The sequence below is a fragment of the Leucoraja erinacea genome, chromosome 2 (assembly GCF_028641065.1).
Source record: "Leucoraja erinacea ecotype New England chromosome 2, Leri_hhj_1, whole genome shotgun sequence".
Lineage (NCBI taxonomy): Eukaryota > Metazoa > Chordata > Chondrichthyes > Rajiformes > Rajidae > Leucoraja > Leucoraja erinaceus.
Window position 1 is genome coordinate 28,763,319 of NC_073378.1, and position 23,190 is coordinate 28,786,508.

Here is a 23,190-nt window from a genome sequence, read left to right on the forward strand (position 1 = left end):
TAAACCATAATATAAATATAGACACACATGAATAAATAAACAGATAAAGTGCAAACTAACAGATTATGGGCTATTAATGTTCAGAGTTTTGATCAAGCCGAGTTTAATAGCCTGATGGCTGTGGGGAAGTAGCTATTCCTGAACCTGGTCGTTGCAGTCTTCAGGCTCCTGTACCTTCTACCTGAAGGTAGCAGGGAGATGAGTGCGTGGCCAGGATGGTGTGGGTCCTTGATGATGCTACCAGCCTTTTTGAGGCAGCGACTGCGATAGATCCCCTCGATGGACGGGAGGTCAGAGCCGACGATGGACTGGGCAGTGTTTACTACTTTTTGTAGTCTTTTCTGCTCCAGGGCGCTCAAGTTACCGAACCAAGCCACGATGCAACCGGTCAGCATGCTCTCTACTGTGCATCTGTAGAAGTTAGAGAGAGTCCTCCTTGACAAACCGACTCTCCGTAATTTCTCAGGAAGTAGAGGCGCTGATGAGATTTCTTTATGATTGTATCAGTGTTCTCTATAATTACTACATGCAATGGATACTGAACAATGATTCAGATTCAGATTCATTCAACTTTAATTGTCATTGTCAGTGTACAGTACAGAGACAACGAAATGCAGTTAGCATCTCCCTGGAAGAGTGCCATAGAATTTGATTTCAATAAATAAATCTATTTACATGTATACAGTCATAGTGTTTTTACTGGTGGGTGGAGTGTCTGGGGGGGTGATTGGCAGTCACCGAGGTACGTTGTTGAGTAGTGTGATAGCCGCAGGGAAGAAGCTGTTCCTGGACCTACTGGTCCGGCAACGGAGAGACCTGTAGCGCCTCCCGGATGGTAGGAGGGTAAACAGTCCATGGTTGGGGTGAGAGCAGTCCTTGGCGATGCTGAGCGCCCTCCGCAGACAACGCTTGCTTTGGACAGACTCAATGGAGGGGAGCGAGGAACCGGTGATGCGTTGGGCAATTTTCACCACCCTCGGCAATGCCTTCCGGTCGGAGACAGAGCAGTTGCCATACCATACTGTGATGCAGTTGGTAAGGATGCTCTCGATGGTGCAGCGGTAGAAGTTCACCAGGATTTGAGGAGACAGATGGACCTTCTTCAGTCTCCTCAGGAAGAAGAGACGCTGATGAGCCTTCTTGATCAGAGTAGAGGTATTGTGGGTCCAAGAGAGGTCATCGGAGATGTTGACCCCCAGGAACCTGAAGCTGGACACACGTTCCACCTTCGCCCCGTTGATGTGGATGGGGGTGTGCGTGCCGCCCCTAGACTTCCTGAAATCTACAATGAGCTCCTTGGTCTTCTTGGAGTTAAGGGCCAGGTTGTTGTCAGCGCACCATGCTGCTAGGCGCTGGACCTCCTCCCTATAGGCCGACTCATCGTTGTCGCTGATGAGGCCAATCACTGTTGTATCATCCGCATACTTGATGATGGTGTTAGTACCATGTACAGGTGTGCAGTCGTAGGTGAAGAGGGAGTGGAGGAGGGGGCTCAGCACACAGCCCTGTGGAATGCCGGTGTTCAGGGTGAGGGTTGAAGAGGTGTGCTTGTCTAACCTAACAGACTGGGGTCTGTTGGTTAGAAAGTCCAGTATCCAGTTGCAGAGGGAGGGGTCGATGCCCAGGTTACCGAGTTTGGTGATCAGTTTTGATGGTATAATGGTGTTGAATGCTGAGCTGTAATCAATGAACAGCATTCTTACGTAAGTGTCTCTGTTGTCGAGGTAGGAGTGGGTGGAGTGAAGTGCCGTTGAGATGGCATCCTCCGTACTCCTGTTCTTGCGGTAGGCAAACTGATAGGGATCCAGTGTGGGGGGTAGGCAGCTTTTGAGGTGTGCCAGGACCAGCCTCTCGAAGCACTTGGTGATGATGGGAGTAAGTGCAACTGGGCGGAAGTCGTTGAGGCTTGCCGCAGTGGAGTGTTTTGGCACCGGCACGATGGAGGTGGTTTTAAGGCAAGTGGGGACAACTGCTTGGGCAAGTGACAGGTTGAAGATGTCAGTCCAGACGTCTGTCAGCTGCGCAGCACAGGCCCTGAGGACGCGGCACAGGCCCTGAATCTCCTATTTTATGCACCTTGGTTCAGTTCAGTTTAGTTTATTGTCACGTGTACCGAGGTACAGTGAAAAGCTTTTGTTGCGTGCTATCCAGTTAGCGGAAAGACAATACATGATTACAATCGAGCCGTTCTCAGTGTACAGATACAGTATAAAGGGAATAATGTTTAGTACAAGGGTTCCCAACCTGGGGTAAATTTCACCTACCCAGGGGGTAAATTTGTTGATTCTGGATTTGTACATATTTTTTCTCGTTGACTTGACTGTGTTTGGTTCTGGTTCACCGGTATCTGTTCATCATTAGTCGTTCATAAATGAGTGAAATGACATTGTTAAAGTTGCCCGGGGTAAATGGGACGGAAAAGGTTGGGAACCCCTGGTTTAGTGCAAGGTAAAGCCAGCAAAGTCCGATCAAAGATAGTCCGAGGGTCACCAATGAGGTAGATAGTAGTTCAGCACTGCTCTCTGGTTGTGGTAGGACGGTTCAGTTGCCTGATAACAGCTGGGAAGAAACTGTCCCTGAATCTGGAGGTTTGCGTTTTCACACTTCTGTACCTCTTGCCCGATGGGAGAGGGGAGAAGAGAGAGTGACCGGGGGTGCGACTGATCCTTGATTATGTCTACTCCGCCGTTCAATCATGGCTGATCCATCTCTCCCTCCTAACCCCATACCCGTAACCCCTGACACCCGCACTCATAACCATATAACAATTACAGCACGGAAACAGGCCATCTCGGCCCTACAAGTCCGTGCCGACACAACTTTTTTTTCCCTTAGTCCCACCTGCCTGCACTCATACCATAACCCTCCATTCCCTTCTCATCCATATGCCTATCCAATTTATTTTTAAATGATTCCAATGAACCTGCCTCCACCACTTCCACTGGGAGCTCATTCCACACCGCTACCACTCTCTGAGTAAAGAAGTTCCCCCTCATATTACCCCTAAACTTCTGTCCCTTAATTCTGGTCATGTCCTCTTGTTTGAATCTTCCCTATTCTCAAAGGGAAAAGCTTGTCCACATCAACTCTGTCTATCCCTCTCATCATTTTAAAGACCTCTATCAAGTCCCCCCTTAACCTTCTGCGCTCCAGAGAATAAAGACCTAACTTATTCAACCTATCTCTGTAACTTAGTTGTTGAAACCCAGGCAACATTCTAGTAAATGTTGAAATCAAGAATCTATCTATCTCTGCCTTAAAAATATCCACTGACTTGGCCTCCACAGCCGTCTGTGGCAAAGAATTCCACAGATTCACCACCCTCTGGCTAAAGAAATGTGTCCTCATTCTAAAAATCTCTAATACTAGTCATAGGGTCAGACAGTGTGTAAACAGGCCCTTCGACCCAACTTGTCCATGCCATCAAAGTAAGATGCCCCATCTATACTAGTCCCACCTGCCAACGTTTGGCCCATATCCCTCTAAACCTTTCCTACCCATGGAGCTGTCCAGGTGTCTTGTAATGGCGGCACGGTGGTGCAGTGGGTTGAGCTGCTTCCTCACAGCTCCAGAGACCCGGGTTTGATCTTGACTACTGGTGCTGTCTGGACACAGTTTGCATGTCCTCCCACGCTCCAAAGACGTGCAGGCTAGTTGGCTTCGGTACAATTGTACATTGCCCCCAGTGTGTGTGGGGGATAGCGTTAGCGTGTGGGGATCGCTGGTCGGCGCGGACTCGCTGGGCCGAAGGGCCTGTTTCCGCGCAGTATCTCTAAAACTGAAACAAAAACTAAAATGTTGTTGTAGGGAGGAACTGCAGCTACCGGTTTAGACTCAAGATGTTCTTGTGATTGTTGTTATTGTTCCTGCCTCAACTACCTCATCTAAGCTATTTAGAACGGAGACGAGGAAACACTTTTCCAGACTGAGAGTTGTGAGTCTGTGGAATTCTCTGGCTCAGAGGGCGGTGAAGGCAGGTTCTCTGGACACTCTCAAGAGAGCTTGATAGGGCTCTTAAAGACAGTGGAGTCAGGGTATACGGGGAGAAGGCAGGAACGGGGTACTGATTGGGGATAATCAGCCATGATCACATTGAATGGCGGCGCTGGCTCGAAGGGCTGAATGGCCTACTCCTGCACCTATTGTCTATTGTCTATTGCAACGGCCAGATGGAAACTTGAATAAAGCACAAGGAAGCATCTGTGGAGGGAATGAACAGGCCATGTTTAGGGGGATTGTGAATATTTCTCATTGCTTCATCAGCTCTCGACCTGAAGCCTATTCGCTGTTATCAGCAGCCCAGACACTAGATATGATTTTTATTAGTCAGAAGAAAATTGCTAATTTCATTGGAGTTCAGAGAAGGTTGAAACTGGGCGGAATGATTCATGGACGTGTGTTTTTTACAAGACGGGCTGTACAAGAGGGAACTATAGAAGCAGATGCCATTACGACTTTTTTAAATGACATTTGGACAGATATATGGCCAGGACATCCACAGGGAGGGGTAGACTGACTCCCCCCTCTGACTCCCCACTTCTGTCGAGGGGTAGACTGACTCCCCTCATCCTCCCCCTCCCCTCGTCCTCCCCTCTCTCTCCCCCTCCCCCCCCCCCCCCACCCCCCCCCCCCACCAATCTATGCACCTCCCCCAATCCTGGCCTTTCCACTCGTCACTTTAATTTCATCTTTGATGTCAAGTCAATTTTATTTCTATAGCACATTTAAAAACAACTCTCGTTGACCAAAGTCCTTTACATTGGTGCAGGTACTAACGTGCTACACACAGTGGTACATAGATCAACAATACATACATAGATACATACATACAGCGCTCCCTCAGAGGACCTCTAGAAACATAGAAAATAGGTGCAGGAGTAGGCCATTCGGCCCTTCGAGCCTGCACCGCCATCCAACTCAGTATCCTGTACCTGCCTTCTCCATACCCCCTGATCCCTTTAGCCACAGGGGCCACATCTAACTCCCTCTTAAATATAGCCAATGAACTGGCCTCAACTACATTCTGTGGCAGAGAATTCCAGCGATTCACCACTCTCTGTGTGAAAAATGTTTTTCTCATCTCAGTCCTAAAAGATTTCCCCTTTAGCCTTAAACTGTGACCCCTTGTTCTGGACTTCCCCAACATCTTCCTGCATCTAGCCTGTCCAACCCCTTAAGGATTTTGTAAGTTTCTATAAGATCCCCCCTCAAATCTTCTAAATTCTAGTGAGTATAAGCCGAGTCTATCCAGTCTTTCTTCATAAGACAGTCCTGACATCCCAGGAATCAGTCTGGTGAACCGTCTCTGTACTCCCTCTATGGAAAGAATGTCCTTCCTCAGATTAGGAGACCAAAACTGTACGCAATACTCCAGGTGTGGTCTCAACAAGACCCTGTACAACTGCAGTAGAACCTCCCTGCTCCTATACCCTTTTTGCTATGGATGCTAACATACCATTCGCTTTCTTCGCTGCCTGCTGCACCTGCATGCCTACTTTCAATGACTAGTATACCATGGCACCCAGGTCTCGTTGCTTCTCCCCTTTTCCCAGTTTAGACTTAAAAGAGTCGATGGAGGGGGCAGTTCTGATGGGAAGAGGGATGCTGTTCCACAGTCTAGGAGCTGCAACCGCAAAAGCGCGGTTGCCCCTGAGCTTATGCCTAGATGGTCAGTAACCCCAAGTCGGCCGATCTGAGGGACCTGGAGGTCGTGTCTTGCGTTTGATGACTGTAGGCAGATCAATTGACCTCCTGGGAGAAATCAAGTTCTATCGTATCGTCGGAAGGGTTTGGAGGGATACGAGCTAAATGCAAGGCGAATGCGACTGGCCCAGGTTGCCAACTTGGTCGGTGGGCCGAAGGGCCAGTTTCTATGCTGTACAGCTTTATGAAGTTTATAGAAACATAGAAAATAGGTGCAGGAGTAGGCCAATCGGACCTTCGAGCCTGCACCGCCAATCAATATGACCATGGCTGATCATCCAACTCAGTGTCCTTCATCCAACTCAGTATCCTGTGTGTAATTATATTGGCCAAGTATTCACATACAAGGAATTTGCCTTGGTGCTCTGCCCGCAAGTAACAACAAGACATAGAGTAACAATTAAGAATAAAACATAAAACATTAAACATTAATAATAAAACATTATAGTTTAAACATGTGAATGAAATACAAGACCAGAGCAAAAGGAGGCTACAGATTTTTGTTTAAGAAGGAACTGCAGATGCTGGAAAATCGAAGGTAGACAAAAGTACTGGAGAAACTCAACGGGTGAGGCAGCATCTATGGAGCGATGGAAATAGGCAACGTTCGGGCTGAAACCCTTCTTCAGACTCTTGAGTAGAGCTACTACTCGTGGACAAAAAGCTGTTTTTATGTCTGGCTGTGGCTGCTTTGACAGTCCGGAGTTGCCTTCCAGAGGGAAGTGATTCAAAGAGTTTGTGGCCAGGGTGAGAGGGGTCAGAGATGATCTTGCCCGCTCGCTTCCTGGCCCTTGCAGTGTACAGTTCATCAATGGAGGGAAGGTTGCAGTCAATAACCTTCTCTGCTGATCGGACGATTCGCTGCAGCCTCTGGATGTCGTGCTTGGTGGCTGAGCCTATTCTGACTCTATAAAGCCCATTCCACTGTATATTCCTGCAATAATTGCAGGTTTGTTTAGTTCCATTCAGTTTATTGTCACGTGTACCGGGGTACATTGAAAATCTTTTGTTGCGTGCTATCCAGTCAGCGGGAAGTCAACACATGATTACACCCGAGCCATTGGCAGTGTACAGATACATGATAAGGGAATAACGTTTAGTGCAAGGTAAAGCCAGCAAAGTCTGATGAAGGATAGTCCACCAAGGAGGTAGATAGTAGTTCAGGACCGCTCTCTGGTTGTGGTAGGATGGTTCAGTTGCCTGATAACAGCTGGGAAGAAACTGTCCCTGGATCTGGAGGTGTGTGTTTTCACACTTCATACTGGCCTCTAAACACTGTGTGTAAGGAGTGGATGAGTAAGTGGGATAACATAGAGAACTAGAGTGGACAGGTGATCGATGGATAGGCTGAGGGGGCTGTTTCCATGCTACAAGGGGAAGGACATTCTTGCTGCTGAGGGAATGCAGCGTAGGTTCACCAGGTTAATTCCCGGGATGGCGGGACTGTCATATGCTGAGAGAATGGAGCGGCTGGGCTTGTACACTCTGGAGTTTAGAAGGATGAGAGGGAATCCCATTGAAACATAAAAGATTGTTAAGGGCTTGGACACGCTAGAGGCAGGAAACATGTTCCCGGTGTTGGGGGAGTCCAGAACCAGGAGCCACACAGTTTAAGAATAAGGGGTAAACCATTTAGAACGGAGCCGAGGAAACACCTTTTCTCACAGAGAGTTGTGAGCATGTGGAATTCGCTGCCTCAGAGGGCGGTGGAGGCCGGTTCTCTGGATGCTTTCAAGAGAGAGCTAGATGGGCCGAAGGGCCTGTTTCCACGCTTTGTCTCTAAACTAAACTAAAATGCTGCCCGACCTGCTGACATCCTCCAGCTCTTTGTGTTTTGCACTCGGTTGTACTGCTTGGTATGTTTTGTTTATCTAGGCAGGTTGGTTGAGAGACTGTGAATTTCACAGCAAAATGATTCAGTGACCCTGGAGTAAGATATGCCGACTCAGCATCAGGCCATCAATTGCCCTGTATCGGCACTATTGATTACCAGTGGTGCTTACGATGAAGATGAAATATTGCTGTGAAGAAATACTCATAAAATGAGCGTTAAAAATTCCAATAATGCGATTACAAAATCCTCTAAATGTCGCATTAAGGGGCGATTAGTCTGGGGAAGATTTACGAGAATGTTGCCAGGACTCGAGGGGCCTGAGCTGTAGGGACAGGTACATGGATAGGACAGGTTTGGATAGAAACATAGAAAATAGGTGCAGGAGGAGGCCATTCGGCCCTTCTAGCCAGCACCGCCATTCATTGTGATCATGGCTGATCGTTCCCAATCAATAACCCGTGCCTGCCTTCTCCCCATATCCCTTGTCTCCACTAGCCCCTAGAGCTCTATCTAACTCTCTCTTAAATCCATCCATTGATTTGGCCTCCACTGCCCTCTGTGGCAGGGAATTCCACACATTCACAACTCTCTGGGTGAAAAAGGTTTTTCTCACCTCAGTCTTAAATGGCCTCCCCTTTATTCTAAGACTGTGGCCCCTGGTTCTGGGCTCGCCCAACATTGGGAACATTTTTCCTGCATCCAGCTTGTCCAGTCCTTTTATAAATGTTTATGTTTCTATAAGACCCCCCCCCCCCCCATCCTTCTAAACTCCAGTGAGCACAAGCCTAGCCTTTTCAATCTTTCCTCATATGACAGTCCCGCCATCCCAGGGATCAATCTCGTGAACTACGCTGCACTGCCTCAATCACATAGGATGTCCTTCCTCAAATTAGGAGACCAAAACTGTACACAATACTCCAGATGTGGTCTTACCAGAGCCCTATACAACTGCAGAAGAACCTCTCTACTCCTATATTGAAATCCTCTTGTTATGAAGGGAGGGTTTGGAGGGATATGGACCAAACGCGGGCAGGTGAGACTCGTGCAGCTGTGACATTGTTGGCCGGCATGGGCTTGTTGGGCCGAAGGGCCTGTTTCCACATTGTGTGACTCTACGAGACGTAGGGAAAGCTGGGATGGAAATGTCCACCACTAGAGGGCGCAGCTTTAAGGTGAGAGGGACAAAGTTTAAAGGAGATATGCGGGGCAGGTTTTTTTTACACAGAGGGTGGTGGGTGCCTGGAATGCGCTGCCAGGGGTGGTGGTTTACGAGGATGCTGCCCGGACTTGAGGCCCTGAGCTATAGTGACAGGATTGGCAGGCTAGGACTTTATTCCCTGGAGCGCAGGAGGTTGATGGGTGATCTTATAGAGGTGTACAAAATCATGATGGGAATACATTTGGTGAATGCACAGTCACCGAGTTGTAGAGTGATACAGCGTGGAAACAGGCCCTTCAGCCCATCTTGCCCACATCGGCCAACATGTCCCATCTACACTAGTCCCACCTGCCTGCGTTTGGCCCATATCCCTCCAAACCTGTTCTATCCATTTACCTGTCTAACTGTTTCTTAAACGTTGGGATAGTCCCAGCCTCAACTACCTCCTCTGGCAGCTTGTTGCATCCACCCACCACCCTTTCTGTGAAAAAGTTACCCCTCGGATTCCTATTAAATCTTTTCCCCCTCTCACCTTGAACCTGGGTCTTCTGGTCCTCGACTCACCTATTCTGGGCAAGAGGCTCTGTGCACCTACAGTCTTTTACCCAGAGTAAGGGAATCAAGAACCAGAGGACATGGGTTTAAGGTGAAGGGGAAAATATCATTAATGTTTAGTGTTTTTTGAGTTATTCGTAACTGTCACTGTATGTCATGTTGTCACTTGTGGGCGGAGCACCAAGGCAACTTCCTTGTATGTGAATACTTGGCCAATAAACGTACTTACTTATTCTAACAACATTTAAAGGATACTTGGCTGTAGTAAACAGGAAAGAAAGTTTAGAACGGCACGGTGGCGCAGCGTTAGACTTGCTGCCTCACAGCGCCAGAGACCCGGGCTTGATATTGCAACACCACGGGTGTTGTCTGTACAGAGTTTGCACGTTCTCCCTGTGACCGCAAGGATTTTTCCCGGTTGCTCAGTTTCTCTCCCACGTTCCAAAGACGTGTGGGTTTGTAGGTTAATTGGTCCTCTGTATACTGCCCCCTAGTGTTCAAGAGAGTTTATTGTCATGTGTCCCAGATCGGACAATGAAATTCTTGCTTTGCTTTAGCACACCAGAACATAGTAGGCATGAATACAGAACAGATCAGTGTGTCCATATACCATTGTATAAATTTATACACACATGAATAAATAAACTGATAAGGTGCAAATAAACAGATTATGGGTTATTAATGTTCAGAGTTTTGATCGAGCCAGGTTTAATAGCCTGATGGCTGTGGGAAAGTAGTTATTCCTGAACCTGGTTGTTGCAGTTTTCAGGCTCCTGTACCTTCTACCTGAAGGTAGCGGGGAGATGAGTGTGTGGCCAGGATGGTGTGGGTCCTTGATGATGCTGCCAGCCTTTTTGAGGCAGCGACTGTGATAGATCCACTCGATGGAAGGAAGGTCAGAGCTGATGATGGATTACTATTTTTTGTAGTCTTTTCAATTCCAGGGCGCTCAAATTGCCGAACCAAGCCACAATGCAACCGGTCAGCATGCCCTCTACTGTGCACCTGTAGAAGTTAGAGAGAGTCCTCTTTGACAAACCGACTCTCCGTAATCTTCTCAGGAAGTAGAGGCGCTGATGAGCTTTCTTTATGTAGGGAGTGGATGGGAAAGTAGGAGTAACACAGAACTAATGTGAACGGGTGATCGCTGGTCACATGGAATCAGTGGGCCGAAGGGCCTGTTGCCATGCTGTTTCTCTAAACTGAACAGGAATATGGGCCAAATGTGGGCAAGTGTGTAGATGGGACATCTGGTGCAAAGTGCAGTAAAACGTTATCCCAGCCGCCCAAAATCCCGTGAAGGGTTAGTCATAAGGTCAATAGACAATAGGTGCAAGAGTAGGCCATTCGGCCCTTCGAGCTAGCACGGCCATTCTATGTGATCGTGGCTGATCATCCCCGATCAGTACCCCGTTCCTGCCTTCTCCCCATATCCCCTGACTCCGCTATCTTTAAGAGCCCTATCTAGCTCTCTCTTGAAAGCATCCAGAGATCCGGCCTCCACCGCCCTCTGAGGCAGAGAATTCCACAGATTCACAACTCTCTCTGTGAAAAAGTGTTTCCTCATCTCCGTTCGAAGGTCATAAGTGATAGGAGCAGAATTAGGCCAATTGGCCCATCAAGTCTACTCCGTCATTCAATCATGGCTGATCCATCTTTCCCTCCTAACCCCATTCTCCTGCCTTCTCCCCATAACCCCTGTCACCCGCACTAATCAAGAATCTATCTATCTCTGCCTTAAAAATATCCACTGATTGGCCTCCACAGCCTTCTGTGGCAAAGAATTTCATAGATTCACCACCCTCTAACTAAAGAAATTCCTCCTCATCTCCTTCCTAAAGGAACGTCCTCTTATTCTGAGGCTGTGACCTCTAGTCCTAGACTCTCCCACTGGTGGAAACATCCTCTTCACATCCACTCTATCTAGGCCTTTCACTATTCAGGAAACTTACCTGCATTTGGTCCATATCCCTCCAAACCCGTCCTATCCATGTACCTGTCTAACTGTTTCTTAAACGTTGTGATAGTCCCAGCCTCAACTACCTCCTCTGGCAGCTCGTTCCATGCACCCACCTGTGTGAAAACGTTACCCTTCAGGCTCCTATTAAATCTTTTCCCCTTCACCTTGAACCTGTGTTCTCTGGCCTTCGATTCCCCTACATCTGGGCAAGAGACTCTGTGCGTCTATTTCTAGGTGTTGCTACATTCTAGGAATTTCTATTCAGCAGTTTCTAGGACTGTAATTAAACAGCAGGAATTTCATTCAAACTCCATTCATTATTAATCACATTTCACAGCAATGTTCACACAGTGGTGCAAAACCTAGAGTTGCTTTAGCAATCAATGCAATCAATTTGCAATTGGATTGGATGGGCCGAAGGAGGTAGTTGAGATGAAGGTTGGAGACGAGCCCTTTGACCCACTGGGTCCACGCCGATAACCGATCACCTGTACCATAGTTCTATCCCACACTCTAGGGACAATTGACCTACAAACCTGTACATCGTTGGAATGTGGGTGGAACGTCATCTATCCATGTCCTCCAGAATTTATAAGACTGTAAGCAATAGTAGGATTAGGTCATTCGGCCCATCAAGTCTACTCCGCCAGTCAATCATGGCTGATCTATCTCTCCCTCCTAACCCCATTCTCCTGCCTGATGTTCCAAATGCCGGCCTGACCTGCTGAGGTACTCCAGCACTTTGTGTCTTTCTTTGGTAAACCAGCATCTGCAGTTGCTTGTGGCAATGTAATGTATTCAGTAGTGGAGGTGCCTCGCTGCAGATGGTTTTGGATCAGCGCAGGAAGTATCCGAACGTTTAAGGAACAGTTAGACAGGTACACGGATAGGACAGGTGTGGTGGGATACAAATCAAACGCGGGCAGGTGGGACTCGTGTCGCTGGGACATGTTGTCCGGTGTGGGCAAGCTGGGCCGAAGGGCCTGTTTCTACACTGTATCACTCTATGTAGCTGGGACATTGTTGGCCGATGTGGGCAAGTTGGGCCAAAGGGACTGTTTCTACACTGTATCACTCTATGTAGCTGGGACATGTTGTCCGGTGTGGGTAAGTTGGGCTGAAGGGCCTGTTTCTACACTGTATCACTCTATGACTTTGTAAGTCAGTTCAGTGCCATTGACGATACTGCTCCACTCACAGTCCACAGGGGATTCACTAACGTCACAGTGCGGATGTTAAACCTGACAGCTGCAAAAAAAAAATAATTTTTTAATTACATTCATTGGATTGCACTGGTTTGAGTAGATGTTATGTAGTGCTGACAGAAGCAGAATCGCATAAATTAAGGGCATCGGACTTTGTCAAAGGAATTGATGCTCTACACTGCAGAGACAAGCAACTGCAGATGCTGGTTTACAAAAAGAGACACAGAGTGCTGGAGTAACTCAGCAGGTCAATAGACAAGAGACAATAGGTGCAGGAGTAGGCCATTTGGCCCTTCGAGCCAGCACTGCCATTCAATGTGATCATGGCTGATCATCCCCTATCAGTACCCCGTTCCTGCCTTCTCCCCATATCCCCTGACTTCGCTATTTTTAAGAGGCCTATCTAGCTCTCTCTTGAAAGCATCCAGAGAACCAGCCTCCACCGCCCTCTGAGGCAGAGGGTCAGGCAGCATCTGTGGAGAACATGGATAGGTGACATTTCACAGAGTGCTGGAGTAACTCAGCGGGTCAGGCAGACTCTGTGGAGAACATGGATAGGTGACGTTTCACAGAGTGCTGGAGTAACTCTGCGGGTCAGGCAGCATCTGTGGAGAACATGGATAGGTGACGTTTCACAGAGTGCTGGAGTAACTCAGCGGGTCAGGCAGCATCTGTGGGGGAAAGTAACATGGATAGGTGACGTTTCACAGACTGCTGGAGTCACATCAGGGGAGTCAAACAGCATCTGTGGAAAAGTTGGATAGGTGATGAAACCGGAACAGATGTGCTGGAAAGGTGGAGCCCAGCGGGTCAGGCAGCATCTGTGGAGAACATGGATAGGTGAGTTTATCACAGAGTGCTGGCAGTAACTCACTTGGGTCAGGGACAGAGATGGAAATGCAGGAGTTATGGAAGTTAGGAAGAATGTTCATACCCGCAGTGGTGCAACTGCCTCACTGACAATGGGCAGCATCCCAGGACAGAAAGTAACATTTGTGGGAATGGACGTTTTGGTTAAAGACTCTTCTTCAAATCATTAAGGGGAGAGGGAAATAGGATGTTTGAAAAAGTCAGAAACAAATCGAAACCGGATAGAGTGACCGAGGAAAGGATGGAGCCACTGGTGGTCCATTCGAGGGCTGTGGGGCACAGCCTCAGAATGAAGTGATTAAACAGTGGAACTAGCAGGAGGACTGAATCTGTGGGGGAGGGCCACAGAGATGTGGAGGCCAAGTCAGGATATTTATTTGAAGTTAGAGAGAGTCAATTCTTGATTAGTACGGGTGTCAGGGGTTATGGGGAGCCTCACTGAGAATGGAGGAAGGCCAGGACAGAAAGATCAGTGTGATTGAATGGGAGGGGTAGACTTAATGTGTTTTGGCATCATTCTAGCAAATCTCACTAACGCACTCTCTCCAAAGCCTCCAAATAAACAGAAATATATGTCATGGGGTGGTCCAGAAGTGAAAGCTCTGGATAGACCACAGTGGAGAGGATGTTACATCTAGGGGGCAGAGTCGGGACCAGAGGGCACAGCTTCAGAATTAAAGGACGTTTATTAAGGAAGGAGATGAGGAGGAATTTCTTTAGCCAGAGGGTGGTGAATCTCTGGAATTCATTGCCACAGACGGCTGTGGAGGCAAAGTCAGAGGATTTAAGGCAGAGATAGATAGAATGGTAATTAGTACTGCTGTCAGGGGTTCTGGGGAGACGTTAGGAGAATGGGCTTAGGAGGGAGAGATAGATCAGCCGCGATTGAATGGCGGAGTAGACTTGATGGACCGAATGGCCTAATTCTGCTAACGGACTTATGAACGGCACACAATACTCCAAATAAACAGAAATATATTCAGTATGTGGTGCAGACTGCTGCTCTCATAGACCACAGTGGAGATTTATTACATCTAGGGCAGCACGGTGGGGCAGCGGTAGAGTCGCTGCCACACAGCGCCAGAGACCCAGGTTTGATCCTGACTACGGGTGCTGTCTATACGTTCGTACGTTCTCTCCCTGTGTCCGGCGTGGGCTTTCTCCGAGACTTTCGGTTTCCTCCCACTCTCCAAAGACGTACAGGTTTACAGGTTAATTGGCTTGGCTGCAAGAGGGCCGGGGCTGGGAACTGAATATTCAAGGGTAAACCTCCCATCGAAAAGACAGACAGATGGGCAGAGGGGGTGGGGTAGCTCCGTTGGTGAGGAATGAAATTCAGTCCCTTGCGAGGGGTGACATTGAAACAGGAGATGTGGAGTCAGTATGGATGGAACTAAGGAAGTATCAGGGTAAAAATACCCTAATGGGATTTATCTACAGGCCCCCAAACAGTAGCCTAGATATAGGGTGCGTTGAATCAAGAGTTAAAATTGGCATGAAGTAAAGGTAATGCTGTGGTTGTTATGGGAGATTTCAACATGCAGGTAGACTGGGGAAATCAGGTTGGTACTGGACCCCAAGAAAGGGAGTTTGTGGAGTGCCTCTGTGATGGATTCTTAGATCCGCTGGTATTGGAGCCTACCAGGGAGAAGGCAATTCTGGATTTAGAGTTATGTAATGAACCGGATTTGATAAAGGAACTGAGATGAAGGAGCCATTGGGAGGTAGCGATCATGACATGATGTCTAAATCTACGATTTGAGAGGGAGAAGGGTAAATCGGAGGTGTCGGTATTACAGTTGAATAAAGGCGACTATGGAGGCATGAGTGAGGAACCTGTGATTACTTGGGTGCGATTTATTATGTAGTCGGAGGCGTGTTGGCTGCTGGGATTCTTGGGAGAATCTTATAGTTTTTTAGTTAGTTCGCAGGAAGCATGGTGGGACGGCACAGCTTCCCACCATCGGCGGAGCGTACTAACATGCGGAGCTACCTAACATTGATCAGTCTGGATGGACATCTTACTGTTTTACTTCGACAATAACGAAACACCTGAAGTATTGTGTGCAGTGTTGGTCCCCTAATTTGAGGAAGGACATTCTTGCTATTGAGGGAGTGCAGCGTAGGTTCACCAGGTTAATTCCCGGGATGGCGGGACTGTCATTTGCTGAGAGAATGGAGCGGCTGGGCTTGTACACTCCGGAGTTTAGAAGGATGAGAGGGGATCTTATTGAAACATATAAGACTCTTAAGGGTTTGGACATGCTAGAGGCAGGAAACATGTTCCCGATGTTCGGGGGAGTCCAGAACCAGGGGCCACACAGTTTAAGAATAAGGGGTAAGCCATTTAGAACGGAGATGAGGAAAAACCTTATCACCCAGAGAGTTGTGAATCTGTGGAATTCTCGGCCTCAGGAGGCCAATTCTCTGGATACTTTCAAGAGGGAGCTAGATAGGGCTCTTAAAGATAAAGCGGAGTCAGGGGATATGGGGAGATGGCAGGAACGGGGTACTGATTGGGGATGATCAGCCATGATCACATTGAATGGCGGTGCTGGCTCGAAGGGCCGAATGGCCGACTCCTGCACCTATTGTCTGTTGTCGAATAAATGTAAATTTGGGCCCAAGTGTGTGTGGGACAGTGTTAGTGTACGGGGTGATCGCTGGTCGGTGCAGACTGGGTGGGCCGAAGGGCCTGTTTGTCCGCTGCATCTCTAAAGTCTAAAGGTCACCCAACTGCCTCCTACATTCCAAGAATATCCAACCTCTCTGCCTGTAACTCAAGCCTGCAAGTGCACGTGACATCCTGGTGATTCTCTATTGTAATGTGGATGTCGGACACTTTCTGCTTGAATGCGGTGAATGTGAGCCGTCAATATTCTGCCTCCCTCAGCACCAAGTAGCCTCCACACCCACCGTCACAATCTCATCAAATGTGGTTTCATTTTTGCAGCTCTCAGATTTGACATCCGCACCCCAATTAGTTTCAGAAGGAACTGCAGATGCTGGTTTAAATCGAAGGTAGATACAAAATGCTGGAGTAACTCAGCGGGACAGGCAGCATCTCTGGAGAGAAGGAATGGGTGACATTTCGGGTCGAGACCCTTCTTCAGACTGATGTCAGGGGAGAGGGCAGGGCAGAGATACAATGCAGTCGGGGACAGTAAGACTGGTGGGAGAACTGGGAAGGGGGAGGTGATGGAGAGAGAGGGAAAGCAAGGGCCATCTGAAGTTAGAGAAGTCAATGTTCATACCGCTGGGGTGTAAACTGCCCAAGCGAAATATGAGGTGCTGTTCTTCCAATTTGCGCTGGCAATGGAGGAGGCCCAGGACAGAAAGATCAGATTGGGAATGGGAGGGGGAGTTGAAGTGCTGAGCCACCGGGAGATCTGGTAGGTTTAGGCAGACTTGAGCGCTGGTGTTCAGCAAAACGATCGCCGAGCCTGCGCTTGGTCTCGCCGATATACAGGACACCTGGAACAGCAGATACAGTAGATGAGGTTGGAGGAGGTGCAGGTGAACCTCTGCCTCACCTGGAAAGACTGTTTGGGTCCGTGGATGGAGTCGAGGGGGGAGGTAAAGCGACAGGTGTTGCATCTCCTGCGGATGCAGGTAAAGTACCTGGGGAGGGGGTGGTTTGGGTGGGAAGGGACGAATTGACCAGGGAATTGGGGAGGGAACGGTCTCTGCGGAAAGCAGAAAGGGGTGGAGATGGGAAGATGTGGCCAGTGGTGGGATCCCATTGGAGGCGGCGAAAATGTTGGAGGATTATAAGCTGGTAGTTTAGTTTACAGATATAGCATGGTAGCAGGCCCTTCAGCCCACCAAGTCCGTGCCATCCCCGCACACTAACACTATCCTACACATACTAGGAACAATTTACAATTTTTATCGAAGCCAATTTAGCTGCAAACCCGTACGTCTTTGGAGTGTGGGAGGTGGAGTTGCTGCCTCACAGCGCGAGAGACCCCGGTTTTGATCCCGACTACGGGTGCTGTCTGTGCGGAGTTTGTACGTTCTCCCCGTGACTGCGGGGGTTTTCTCTGAGATCTTCGGTTTCCTCCCACACTCCAAAGACGTGCAGGTATATAGGTTAATTGGCTTCTATAAATTGTCCCGGGTGTGTCGGGCATACCCAGTGTATGTGTATGTGTATGTCTGAAGAAGGGTTTCGGCCCGAAACGTTGCCTATTTCCTTCGCTCCATAGATGCTGCTGCACCCGCTGAGTTTCTCCAGCTTTTTTGTGTAACCTTCGATTCTCCAGCATCTGCAGTTCCCTCTTAAACCCAGTGTATGTGTGATTGCTGGTCGGCGCGGACTCGACGGGCCAAAGGGCCTGTTTGCGCGCTGTATCTCTAAACTAAACTGAACTGCTACATAGAAACATTAAAAATAGGTGCAGGAGTAGGCCATTCAGCCCTTCGAGCCAGCACCGCCATTCAATATGATCATGGCTGATCATCCAGAATCCAGTACTCTGTTCCTGCTTTTTCCCATATCCCCTGACTCCTTTAGCCCAAAGAGCTAAATTTAACTCTTTCTCTTGTAAACATCCAGTGAATTGGCCTCCACTGCCTGCTGGGACAAAGAAGTCCACAGATTCAATGGACAATAGACAATAAGTGCAGGAGTAGGCCATTCGGCCCTTCGAGCCAGCACCGCCATTCAATGTGATCATGGCTGATCATACCCAATCAGTACCCCGATATCCCCTGACCGCTATCTTTAAGAGCCCTATGTAGCTCTCTCTTGAAAGCATCCAGAGAACTGGCCTCCACCGCCCGCAGAGAATTCCACAGACTCACCACTCTCTGTGAGAAAAAATGTTTCCTCATCTCCGTTCTAAATGGCTTACCCCTTATTCTTAAACTGTGTGGCCCCTGGTTCTGGACTCCCCCAACATCGGGAACATGTTTCCAGCCTCCAGCGCGTCCAAACCCTTAATAATCTTATATGTTTCAATAAGATGCCCTCTCATCCTTCAGAGTGAGAGAGTAACTCCACTCCAGAGTATACAAGCCCAGCTGCTCCATTCTCTCAGCATATGACAGTCCCGCCATCCCGGGAATTAACCAGAGAATCGGCATCCACCGCCCTCTGAGGCAGAGAATTCCACAGACCCACAACTCTCTGGGTGAAAATGTTTTTCCTCATCTCAGTCCTAAATGGCCAACCCCTTATTCTTAAACTGTGTGACCCCTGGTTCTGGATTCTCGCCAACATGGGTAAAGGCACCCAGAGCCATTCGAAGGAGAGCTCTCCGAATCAAAGACATCAAGGAATCAAAGGTTTTAATACAAATGCTCAATAATAAAATAAATTATTAATGGCCGCTGCTGGCCTGATGTCTTTAATAGAGGTTTAAACGTGCCCAGGTCTTTCATTCCCAGAAATTGCATTATGCAGGAACCATTTTTTTTTCCCAGTTAAGTATTGATTTTTTTTTCTAATGGAATGGATCATTAAAAGCAGTTTCTAGATCATTCCGGGTGATTCCGGAAACTTCTCCCCCAAACACTTTTCCCTTCCCCGTGTCCGTCACATCCTCAGCGGAGGTCTCACCCGACACCCCGCTGTAGTTCAGTTTAGTCTAGAGATACAGCGCGGAAACAGGCCCTTCGGCCCACCCAGACCGCACCGACCAGCGATATCCCCACACTCTAACACTATCCTACACACACACATACACACCGAGGCCAATTAACCTACAAACCCGCACGTCTTCGAAATGTGGGAGGAAACTGGAGCACCCGGAGAAAACCCACGCAGGTCACAGGAAGAACGTACAAACTCCGTACAGACAGTATATATATATATATATAGGGGTTAGTGGAATCAAGGGATATGGGGAGAAGGCAGGCACGGGTTATTGATTGGGGACGATCAGCCATGATCACAATGAATAGCGATGCTGGCACGAGGGGCCGAATGGCCTCCTCCCGCACCTATTTTCTATGTTTATATATATATATATATATATATGTATGTTTGTGTGTGTGTGTGTGTGTGTATTTGTATGTGTACGCACACGTATATAACACCTATATATAAATAACTCACACACACACACACACATATATATAAACATCAAAGACATCTCACGCTCTTCGTAAAACTGAAGAAGGGTCTCGACCTGAAACGTCGTCCATTCCTTCTCTCCAGTGATGCTGCCTGTCCCGCTGAGTTACTCCAGCATTTTGTGTCTACATACATAAATATATATACATGTGCTGTACACACTGACACACATATATCACATGCAAATATATAAATATATATATATATGATCCGACAATAATAATGACTAACTTCGCCTGCTGTATGACAGACTGTAGGTGACCATCTAAACCAACCTGATCTCTCGGTGGCTCAGCACTTCAACTCCCCCTCCCATTCCCAATCTGACCTTTGTCCTCCATTGTCAGAGTGAGGCCCAGCGCAAATTGGAGGAACAGCACCTCATATTTCGCCTGGGCAGCTTACACCCCAGCGGTATGAACATTGACTTCTCTAACTTCAAATAGCCCTTGCTTTCCTCCCTCTCCCTCCATCCCCTCCCCATTCCCAGTTCTCCCACCAGTCTAATGCCCCTGTCCCCCTTAGGAAATCTGAACGGAAACCTCTGGAGACTTTGCGCCCCCACCCAAGGTTTCCGTGTGGTTCCCGGAGGTTGCAGGTAGTGGAAGCAGGTAGGCAGACTGACAAAAACCTCCGGGAACCGCACAGAAACCTTGGGTGGGGCACAAAGTCTCCAGAGGTTTCCGTTCAGGTTTCCTAAGTGGGACAGGGGCATTACTCTCTCCGACTACATTCTATCTCTGTCCCGCCCACTCCCCTGACATCAGTCTGAAGAAGGGTCTCGACCCGAAATAAATGTGAGGTTATCCATTTTGGTGGCAAAAACAGGAAAGCAGACTATTATCTAAATGGTGGCCGACTAGGAAAAGGGGAGATGCAGCGAGACCTGGGTGTCATGGTACACCAGTCATTGAAAGTAGGCATGCAGGTGCAGCAGGCAGTGAAGAAGGCGAATGGTATGTTAGCTTTCATTGCAAAAGGATTTGAGTATAGGAGCAGAGAGGTTCTACTGCAGTTGTACAGGGTCTTGGTGAGACTACGCCTGGAGTATTGCGTACAGTTTTGGTCTCCACATCTGAGGAAGGACATTATTGCCATAGAGGGAGTGCAGAGAAGGTTCACCAGACTGATTCCTGGGATGTCAGGACTGTCTTATGAAGAAAGACTGGATAGACTTGGTTTATACTCTAGAATTTAGGAGATTGAGAGGGGATCTTATAGAAACTTACAAAATTCTTAAGGGGTTGGACAGGCTAGATGCAGTAAGATTGCTCCCGATGTTGGGGAAGTCCAGGACAAGGGGTCACAGCTTAAGGATAAGGGGGAAATCCTTTGAAGCCGAGATGAGAAGAACTTTTTTCACACAGAGAGTGGTGAATCTCTGGAACTCTCTGCCACAGAGGGTAGTCAAGGCCAGTTCATTGGCTATATTTAAGAGGGAGTTAGATGTGGCCCTTGTGGCTAAGGGGATCAGAGGGTATGGAGAGAAGGCAGGTACGGGATACTGAGTTGGATGATCAGCCATGATCATATTGAATGGCGGTGCAGGCTCGAAGGGCCGAATGGCCTACTCCTGCACCTAATTTCTATGTTTCTATGAAATGTCGCCCGTTCCTTCTCTCCAGAGATGATGCCTGTCACGCTGAGTTACTCCAGCCTTTTGTGCCTACATTCGATTTAAACCAGCACTTGCAGCTCTTTCCTACATAATGTAGGTGACCATGTCTGCATGCTGTGTGATTATAGATTCAAGATTCAAGAGAGTTTTATTGTCATGTGTCCCAGATAGAACAATGACATTCTTGCTTTGCTTCAGCATAACAGAATATTGTAGGCATAAATAAATACAGAACAGATCAGTGTGTCCATATATCAATGAATATATATACACACATACATAAACAGATAAAGTGCAATGGGCTATTAATAATCAGAGTTTTGTTTGAGTTAAGTTTAATAGCCTGATGGCAGTAGGGACGCGCCTTTTCCTGAACCTGGTTGTTGCAGTCTTCAGGCTCCTGTACCTTCTACCTGAAGACAGCTGGGAGATGAGTGAGTGGCCAGGATGGTGTGGATCCTTGATGATGCTGTCAGCCTTTTTGAGGCAGCGACTGCGATAGATCCCCTCGATGGTAGGGAGGTCAGAGCCGATGATGGACTGGGCAGTGTTTACAACTTTCCGCAGTCTTTTCCCGCTCCAGGGCACTCACGTTGCTGAACCAAGCCACAATGCAACCAGTCATCATGCTCTCTACTGTGCACCTGTAGAAGTTCGACATACCGACTCTCCGTAATCTTCTCAGGAAGTAGAGGCGCTGATGTGCTTTCTTTATAATTGCATCAGTGTTCTCGGACCAGGAGAGATCTTCAGAGATGTGCACGCCCAGGAATTTGAAGCTCTTGTAGTGACCACGTCTGCGTGCTGTGTGACTGTGGGCGGACGTGTTTTCTCGCTGGTTTAACTGTTCCCTTGTCTCCGCAGGTTGCTGAGGGCTCAGTCGCTGGAGTGGTACTACAATAACGTGAAGGGTCGCTTCAAACACTTTGGCAGTGCCAAGGTGGTACATACTCTGTACAAGCGCCGCCTCGCTGGCACAGGGAGCCCAGCCAGCACACTAGGTACCGACTACAACCTCACCTACTGCCTATTGTGTTGTTTGTAGCGAGGAACTGCAGACGCTGGGTTACGCCAAATATAGACACAAAGTGCTGGAGTAACTGGAGTAATGCTGGGGGCGGCACGGTGGCACAGCGGTAGAGTTGCTGCCTCGCTGCGCTGGAGACCCGGGTTCCATCCCGACCACGGGTGCTGTCTGTACGGAGTTTTTCCGTTCTCCCCATTACCTGCGTGGGTTTTCTCCGGGTGCTCCGGTTTCCTCTCACACTCCAAAGACGTGCGGGTTTGTAGATTAATTGGCTTGGTATAAATGTAAATTGTCCCTATTGTGTTGAGTATGTATGATAGTGTTAATGTGCGGAGATCGCTGGTCGGCGCGGACTCGGTGGGCCGAAGGGCCTGTTTCCGCGCTGTATCTCCAAACTAAACTCAGCGGGTCAGGCAGCATCTCTGGAGAGAAGGAATGAGTGAGGTTTCGGCCTCAATCCAAAACGTCACCTATCAATGTTCTCCACAGATGCTGCCTGACCCGCTGAGTTACTCCAGCACTCTGTGAAACATCACCTATCCATGTTCTCCACAGATGCTGCCCGACCCGCAGAGTTACGCCAGCATTTTGTGCCTTGCATGTTATTTTAGATACAGCATGGAAACAGGCCCTTCAGCCCAACTTGTCCCATCTACACTAGTTTCACCTGCCTGCGTTTGATCCATATCCCTCCAAACCTGTCCTATCCATGTACCAGTCTAGCTATTCCTTAAACGTTGGGATAGTCCCAGCCTCAACTACCTCCTCTGGCAGCTCGTTCCATACACCCTCCACCCCTTTTGTGTGAAAAAGTTACCCCTCAGATTCCTATTAAATCTTTTCCTCTTCACCATGAACCTGTTCATCTTAAAAGTTCCACACGATCCCACTTTCTCATCCATTCCCTGCACACTTGGGGCAATTTACAGAGGAGCCTATTAACCTACAAACCCGCACGTCTTAGTAGTGTGGGAGGAAACCGGAGCACCTGGCGAATACCCCCTTGGTCAATGGGAGAACGTGCAAACTCCACACTGACAACACCCACAGTCGGGATGGAACTGTGAGGCAGCAATTCTACCCGCTGCCAATGTAAACACAATTATTTTGCAAAATGTACATCTGATCTGATCGAAAAGCCTTCAAACCAAACTGTTTCACTGTACCTCAGTATAGATGA

The 23,190-nt window shown here is 48.3% G+C and overlaps 1 protein-coding gene across 2 annotated transcripts in view; it reads left to right on the forward strand.

Annotated features, from left to right (window-relative positions):
• Positions 1–23,190, forward strand: part of myripb (myosin VIIA and Rab interacting protein b) — a 139,002-nt gene that overhangs the window by 56,299 nt on the left and 59,513 nt on the right. For both annotated transcript variants that reach the window (XM_055653892.1, XM_055653899.1), the window contains exon 4: positions 21,848–21,984. In XM_055653892.1, coding sequence (XP_055509867.1) covers positions 21,848–21,984 — 137 coding nt within the window. The remainder of the gene's footprint in view (positions 1–21,847; positions 21,985–23,190) is intronic.